General features: G+C 48.1%; 1 protein-coding gene across 1 annotated transcript in view; it reads left to right on the top strand.

Annotated features, from left to right (window-relative positions):
- Nucleotides 1–1,207: 1,207 nt before the first annotated feature.
- Nucleotides 1,208–8,178, top strand: part of LOC137619502 (ankyrin repeat and MYND domain-containing protein 2-like) — a 70,373-nt gene continuing 63,402 nt past the window's right edge. The window contains exon 1 of the mRNA XM_068349594.1: nucleotides 1,208–1,460. Coding sequence (XP_068205695.1) covers nucleotides 1,266–1,460 — 195 coding nt within the window. The 5' untranslated portion in view covers nucleotides 1,208–1,265. The remainder of the gene's footprint in view (nucleotides 1,461–8,178) is intronic.

Genomic DNA, 8,178 nt, shown 5'->3' with positions numbered 1-8,178 from the left:
TTTAATTTCCATAACCTTTTTAATATATCAGGAAACTTCTTTAGTTTGCGATCCTAATTTTCTTAATTTTTTTGTCACTGCTCCTTAATGTTCTTAATTCTTTACGGCTAAACATACAGTATACTCAGTGGTATTTTCTCCCTCTCTGCATAACTCACAAAGCCTATAATTTTCGTTCCTGTTTCTATAATTTCTATTTATTCTATTATGGTCAACATATTTTAATAAAATGGTTAATAGATTTAACTAGTTTTATGCTGGTTTTACCACTATACCAACCAGCTGAAGCGATATCCCGATAAAATTCTTGAATAGATAAATGACCCATAAGGGCAAAGGAATTAACCAAAGTTCTCTGACATTTATCTGAAGTACTTAATATTCCTATCAATCAGCTACAGAACCAGTATTTAAGCAACTTTAGCATAAATGACAAACAAACACGAAATGTAAAATGGGGAATTCATCAGGAAAAGGTCAGCATACAAGAAGGGAAATAAGGAATGTTATAATAGAATCTTAACCTTTTTAATAAGCAAATAATTATTCAAGACTGACTGGAGTAACTTAACGATCCTCAACCCGTAACACAATAACCGATATTGCATGTGATTTTGTAGTGAACAGATTTATTAGGCAATTTTAGCAATCGATATATTGATAAAATGTATACGTACGTGCCGTGCAGTTGTCATGGTGTTATCTGAAATAAAGGGAGGCTGGGTCTTTAAGGATGGGCCACAGCGTTTGCCAATGAAGAATGTCAATAAATCCATGATACATTGCTCCCCGGAACCTGTTGCTCAAGTCATAAAGCCTTCACTGACACTGAGTTTAACTAGTTTACTTCCGGATATTACGTGTCTGACTAACGTCAAAATTTGTTAGATTTTTCATATTTAACATCAAGCGGCTAAGTAAAGAGTTGATGTTTGTAATACTATACATCATAATTATTCTAAGTTTCACGAAAATCGATATCGTTCTGAGGGATGTCATGTCTTTCATCATAATTGTTGGGGGCATCGCACATCACTCTAAAGCAACTTTGCGAGAGCCTTTCATATAAGGAATAATAGTCTTTGCTAACTTTATATGGACTTGATAACATACGCAGAGTACTGTTCGGTTAAACTTTTTTATTTTCTTTTTTTAAGGCGAACACTGTAATAAGTGTAGGGAGTTACCGACTTCCCGTGCCCAGCGGTCTTCTTACATCCAAGTAGAAGAGGAGAAGGGGAATGTTCCAGACGTAAACAAACATCATGTCCGAAGTCACTGACAAGATTCCTCCCCCAGAAATTATTGGGTTAGTTGCAACCAATGAAATTCAGAATATAAAAGCCCTTCTGTTGAAGGGTGAAGGCAAAGTTACCGATGTAGATACTAACGGGATGACACCGCTGCATCATGCTGCGTTTAAGGGAAATGCGGAACTTTGCAAGCTGTTCCTAGACCACGTAAGTTGACACATACTTATTTGTAAGGTATACCTTTTGTGTTAATTTTCACTATGAAAAAGGCTGTCGTGTCAATGGCTTTGTCATGATGATTAGTTTTTTCCCATTTGGAAAGCGATTACCAACTCATGTAATAATGGGATGAGCAGAAACTGCCTACCTTTACTTTCTTAGCTCTTGTGCCGGTGTGACGGTCTGAACGATCCTCCGGTCTCAGAATTCTCCTTGACATTGTATAATGGTTCTTTTCCGCCATTAGCTCGCTTCGCTCGCATGAAAATAAAACATCAAGCTCTTGTGTACTGGCAAGCGGTAATGTTGAGCTGCGCACGCTAACATTACAGGAAAATAAAACATCAACCTCGTATGCACTGGCAAACGGTAATGTTCGCGGATGCACAGATTATCAAGGAGAATTCTGATACCGGGGGATCGTTCAGACCGTCACACCGGAGTTGATTGAATGTTAAAGAAGAGGCAATTTTACCCGTCCCACTAAAATAGACAAACACAATTCTGAATCGTAATTTCTCAGTCCTGAGATAATCTTTTCGGAGCCTGTGTATAATGACAGACTGGTCCTCCCCCATGCATTGAAAATGAGTATTTATTTCCCCGTTTTGGTAAATATATGATACTTTAATTTCTAGCCAAATACTTGAACCATATATTTTTCCTACTCGCTATCTTGTGTTTTATGCATTTCTGACCCTGATTATTGGGGCAAACCACCCGTTCTTGAGTTTTTGGACCCCCTTATATAAGGACAATTATGGAGGACCCCAGTGGGAAACCGGGGTTTTTTGGCTGGGGGAAACGTCATAAACGAGTGATTTGCAGCAATAATTATGGTCAGAAATGCAAAATAAGAGCAAGATAACCAGTTGGAAAAATATATGGTTCATGTAAATGGCTGAAAACAGGCCAAACGTGATTATTCAACTTTTGAGGTTTGTAAAAGGGTACAGAACCTAACAAATCCACCTAAACTAACCTAGTAGTCCCCAGGTCACAACCCCTAGCCCGGGGGCAAGCCCCCCGGACCCCTTTCCCAGGTCACAACCGCTAGCTGGACCCCCCTTTCCCAGGTCACAAACTTGAAGTAAATCACAAATAAATCGTTACATTATGATAAAGTAAATCACAAGTAATTCCTTACCTAATGATTGACACCGTTGCCTTTTTTTTTTTTATTTCATTTTATTGGGGGGGGGGGGGGGGCAATCTTTACAAAAGCCTTGCAGTAGAAAATGTGCTGGCCTTCCATGAAAATTAACTCAGAATCGGACCATTGAGGCACTATTTCTCTGTTATTTTTTAATTACACATGAGTAACAATAGCTTTACAGTGAACGAAGAGCATTTCCATCATATGATAATCAATTGCTGACATAAACAAAATTACACTAAATTTTGAAATAGATTGATGTGCTTCCCTTAAGTTCCCTCTTGGAGACGTCTATATGAGATGTTGGATAAGTTGAAACTGAAGACGAAGGTGGGAAAAAATGGCTGTTTTAAATATTTAACTTAGCCGGTGGATATATATAGCGCTAACGTCTCCGACGGTATGGCAGCCGATTCAGAACTCGCGGGCGATCGAGGGGTTGGGTTGCTGGGTGTACACTAGCGCCACCACTCGGCAGGATACCATCACAATTCCAAAGTTCTTCAGTTCTTCTCTGCCGAGTCGAGTGTAAACATTGATTCCTTGCTTGTGCTAACCTCAAGTTTTTTACAATTTCGTGAAGTACTTGTTTTGGTTTTTGGCTTTCGATTGGTTGGTTATTCTTTCAACTTTTTCTCAAACAATAAAGATCTTAGAGAGAAAAATTTTACCCTTGCTTTTTTTATCTCTCTCTGGATTTTCCACGATAGAGAGAGAGAATATGGCCGACCCTTCCCCCAGTGTATGGGAAGTGTGTGAAAGGCTTTTAAGTTTTTAGTATTTATTTTATCACTTTATAAATTCTTGTTGATATTTATAGATTTACCTCTATATTTTTATATCTCACCCGCCCCACTTAGGCCTCATCGATCCTCACTCCATTTGTACTAAATAGCGAGAGATATTTTGTATTTTTATGGATTGATGGGATGAATATTTTTAGAAGATATTTTAAGTGAATTTTTGTCTTTTTAAAAAAATTTTTCTTTGAATAGTCTTCGATCTGTTTTCAAAGATGAACTAGCGTTAAGTTTATTCATGCTACGCAGTTTGCACTCTATCGTTATGATAGAGAGAGAGAATCACGATTTCACTTTGCATAAGAGTTTGACGTTTAGTTCATTCTTCTTACAAACTGAAGTTTTTAAAATTATAAATATAAGGAACAAATTATTTTGCAATTTCTTCGTCCTTTTAGTATTTTTTCTTTAGTCAAATAACCTTTTCTTGACGGAGAGTGAGTGAGCCAGTACTCTCGTAACAAGAGAGAGAGAGAGAGAGAGAGAGAGAGAGAGAGAGAGAGAGAGAGAGAGAGAGAGAGAGAGAGAGACACGATCCAAATCTTTATTCTCGTCCCAAGTCACTATACAGGGAGATAGAGAGTGAGAAACGTTGTTCTTCTCGATTCAAATATTTATTCTCGTCCCAAGTCACTGTATAGGGAGAGAGGGAGAGAAAACGTAGTTGTTCTGTAACTGAAATACAAACCACGCTATTTACATAGGGTATTATTTTCGCCGTAGCTGAATGACGAGCCATTAGATTTTTAACGAGGGTTAACTACCCTCTCGCTAGTTAGCGAGGGGGTAGGGGAGGGGTAGCTAGCTACCCCTCCCCCCCTCACACACCGGTGAACTGATTCACTTCACTTTTGGCTCGGGTGATGATCAGACCTGTCTGTCTCACCCTCGCATTTTTGACAGCCTTAATTTTTTTGCTTTTTCTTACAGCTCGTGTGTTTGGAAGTTGGCCTCTCTCTATCATGCGGAAGTGCCCTGGACTACCCGACCGCCCTTGAGGGACGTTCATGTCGGCGGTCGAGACGGACCCCCACACCTTGTGTCCGTACTGCAGAGGTCAACGGTGTGATAGGGATAAAACTTGTAGTGAGTGTAGGGAGTGGTCTACCTCCCAGTGGGAGAGGATTTCCCGGCAACGTAAGAAGAAGTCTAAGCGTGACCTTTCTCCTTCAAGGGCTTCCTTGAAGAAGGAAGGTTCCAAAGACTCTTCTTCCGTTGCCCAAAGCTCCCACTCGATCGGTCTCTCGTGAGAGGCCGTTGAGTGGTAGCGTAGGCCTTTCTTTTGTTGACCAACCTCGGGGTTCGGGAGAGGGAGTTGCCTCCCATAGCGAGGCAGCTCCTCCTCCTCCTCCGGGGGAGGATATTGATATTGATGACTCTGTTGCTAACAATGATCTTTTGCAGCTTTGGGCTTCCTTGGGGCTTAAGGGCTCGCCCTCCAGGGAAGCCCTGTTTGACCTGATCCAGTTGGGTGCAGCTGTCAAACAGTCGCCGGTAATAGCAGAGGTAGATCCTCTGTCTATTGTCGATGTTGTTGTGGCAGAGGCTTCCGACGGGTCGGGTCAAACCCCTGCTGTTGTTGCGGATGTTGCTGAAGGCTCAGTTTCCCCCTCCGAACATCCTTCGAGGGAGGAGCTGGGTCCAACGGTCTCTCCTGCGGGTGATTCTCCCCCTCGGGGGAGTTCACTGACAGAGACTCCTCTTCGGAGGACCGACGATGGTGTTGCTGCCCCTCGAGGTCATCTTCCCCGTAAGGCTCGCCCTCCTCTTCGCCGTAGAGGCCTTCCTTCTCCTTACAAGGGAGTTAGGAGGCGCCTCTTCGGTTCATCGCCTTCGACGTCCCCCGCAGAGGATCCTCCTCGACGTGAGCAGACCGTTGCAGCTGCATCGCTAGACTTCTCAGCAGATCGTTTGTGATCTCTTATGCCTGCCAGACCTGCTAGTCTTCCTTCTCCGTTCCTGGACGCAGATGCGCAGTGGGCGCCAACGCACCCCGTTTTCCAACGGGCACCGGTCCCTTCGGGGCAAAAGAGCTTATCTCACAATGTGAGTAAGTCCCTTAAGTGCCAGGTTTTGCCTGCGCACCCACGGTCTCGAGTAGCGCATAAGCGCCCTCCTGCTGTAGCTGTGGACCAGATCTCTTCAGACTCAACGCGCCAGCGATCTCCTGTAGCTGAGTCATCTCGCCGTAGATCTCCTGCTCGCCAGCGTTCATCTGCGCGCCAGCGCTCACCTGCGCGTCAGCGCTCTTCTGCTCGTCAGGGATCTCCCGTGTGCCAGCGCTCTCCTGCTTGCCAGCCAAAATCTGCGCGCCCTGTTCCTGCTGCGCGCCTTGCGCGCCCACGTTCTCCTGAGCGCCCACGATCGCCTACTCACCAGCGCACATCTGCGCGCCAATGTTCGCCCGCGCGCCCACGATTGCCTACTCACCAGCGCACATCTGCGCGCCATGCGCGCCAACGTTCGCCCTCGCGCCCACGATCACCTACTTACCAGCGCACATCTGCGCGCCAACGTTCGCCCGCGCGCCCACGATCCCCGGATCTGGGCGCAGCCAAGGAGATTATTCCTTCGCCTCCTCGCCGACGATCTCCTGCGCGCCCTCAGAACTCGCCCACGTGCCAGCCATCGCGCGCACTCACCTGTGCGCACTTCTAGACTGGTATGAGTCTCTGCGCGCCCGCGTGCCCACGAGAAGTCTCCTTTCCGCGCCACTACACCTTCTGGTCCTGTGCCCCAGCTGATATCTCCTGACCGCGCGACTGCGCACCAACGATCTCCTGCGCGCCCGCGCGATCCTTCGCCTGCGCGCAAGCGCTCTCCAACGCGCCTGCATGCCCATACTTCAGATCGCCAAAGGTCTCCTACGCGCCCGCGCGCTAACTCGCCTGTGTGCAGTCGGTCGCCTTCTCGCCCTACGCGCCATTGCTCGCCAACGCCCCATCGCTCGCCAATGCGCCATCGCTCCCCTGTGCGCCGTCGTTCTCCCGGCCGCCAGCGCTCACCCTTACAACCGTGCGCACCCTCACCTGCGCACCCACACGCACTTTCACCTGCGCGGCCACTCGCCCACGCACCCGCGTTTTCATCTCCACGCGCATGTGCGCCAACGTTCGCCCGCTCGCGAACCCTCGATTTTACCATCGCTTGAGCGCCAGCGTGATCTCGACCGCGATTCCCGCCGGGTTTCGCAGCACGGGCAACCTTGTGAGTCTTCTGGAGCGCGTACTTCCAGATCATCGTCTTCACGATCTCCACCCCGTAAGCGCAGAACAGCGCACTTGCAGGAGGAGGAAGAACCTTCAGAGAGGTCTAGGCAACACTCTTCTTCTTCTTTTCAGGCAGGTCCTGTGGTGTCTACTCCTAAGGATCGCCCGATCCCCTTCCCTCCTGTGGGAGTCGCTGACACTGCGTCTGTCAGCCGTCAGCCTTGGTTTGGGTCCCTGATCAAAGTGGTCGTCCAGGCTGTTAAGCCGGCCCTCGCTGATCTGGGCCTCAAAACAACGGCAGCCTCGTCTCCGCTGAAGAGAAGGAGAGGAGTAGACTTCGTGGTGACTTCTCCTAGGGTTAAACTGACTCCCAAGAAGTCCGTCAGGAAGGCCCCGTCCCCCTCTCAGACGTTTTCTCTTTCTCCTGTGGACAAAGCCTTTCCGTCCTCAGGAGAATCCAGCGAGGTGAGACATTCTCCCACGGCACCAATAGGAGGAACCCCACCTCGAGTGGGAGAATCGTCTTGTGTGGGGGCAGAGAGGAGCCCTCAGACTTTTTTACTGGAGTCCTGTATCCTTCCTAGGAGGGAGCCCAAGGACTTGAAGACCGTCCCAAAGTCTTCATCCCGGATTCGACCAGAGCCAGCAAGACCCCAGGAGAACGTCCACGTGTCCCCCCAAGTAGAGCAGCTGGGGACAGGAGACTTTGCTGCCAGTCCAAAAGGAGGAGAGCTGCATGAGTCGGAGCATGCCTTCTGGCAGGCCCTGAATCTGATGAGGCAACTCAACAGGTTCGAGGATCCGGAGACCGCCCCTCGCAAAGGCCTGGATATGGTCCTGGACCAAGTCTACGGCACTCAAAAACCTCCGAAGGCCAGTGCGGCTCTGCCCTGGTCCCAGGGGGTGAAGAGCGCCAGAGACAAGGTTGAGAGCCAGCTCTCCGAACTCGCCTCCTCCAGCCGTTCCTCTGCCGGTAACAAACTCCTCCCACCTCCTTGTGTACAACAGAGGAGGTACTTTGAGATCATGGGGGAGTCTTGTTTAGCTCTTCCTCTCCACCGTTCTGTGGAAGAGCTTTCCAGGGGAATTTCTCTTGAGAAACTCTCCGCCCGGCAGGTGACATTCTTGGCTACAGAGATCTTGAGCTAGGAGAAAGTCGCAAAGTGTGCCATGCAGGCCACTTCGTGGCTGGATGTCTGGCTGGGGTCTCTGGGCATCCTGTTGCGATCCAAGGACTTGTCCAAGGAGAGCACCAGGAAGGCCATGGAGACCTTCCTCCTCTCGGGCACACGCACCATCGAGTTTCTAGCTCACTAAGTTTCGAACATGTGGGCAAACTCGATCTTGAAGCGTCGTGATGCGGTGACCGAGAGGTTCCACTCGAAGGTCCCAGCCGTGGATGTCTGCAAGCTCAGACACTCTTCCATCCTTGGAAAGAGCCTGTTTGAGCCCAAGGATGTGGAACGGACAGCTGAGAGATGGAGGAAATCGAATCACGATTCTCTCCTCCAATGGGCTCTTACATCCAGACCCTACAAGCC

This window comes from Palaemon carinicauda, chromosome 26 (assembly GCF_036898095.1).
Source record: "Palaemon carinicauda isolate YSFRI2023 chromosome 26, ASM3689809v2, whole genome shotgun sequence".
NCBI lineage: Eukaryota > Metazoa > Arthropoda > Malacostraca > Decapoda > Palaemonidae > Palaemon > Palaemon carinicauda.
Note: the sequence above shows the minus strand (reverse complement) of the source record. Positions and strands in the feature narration are given on the sequence as shown.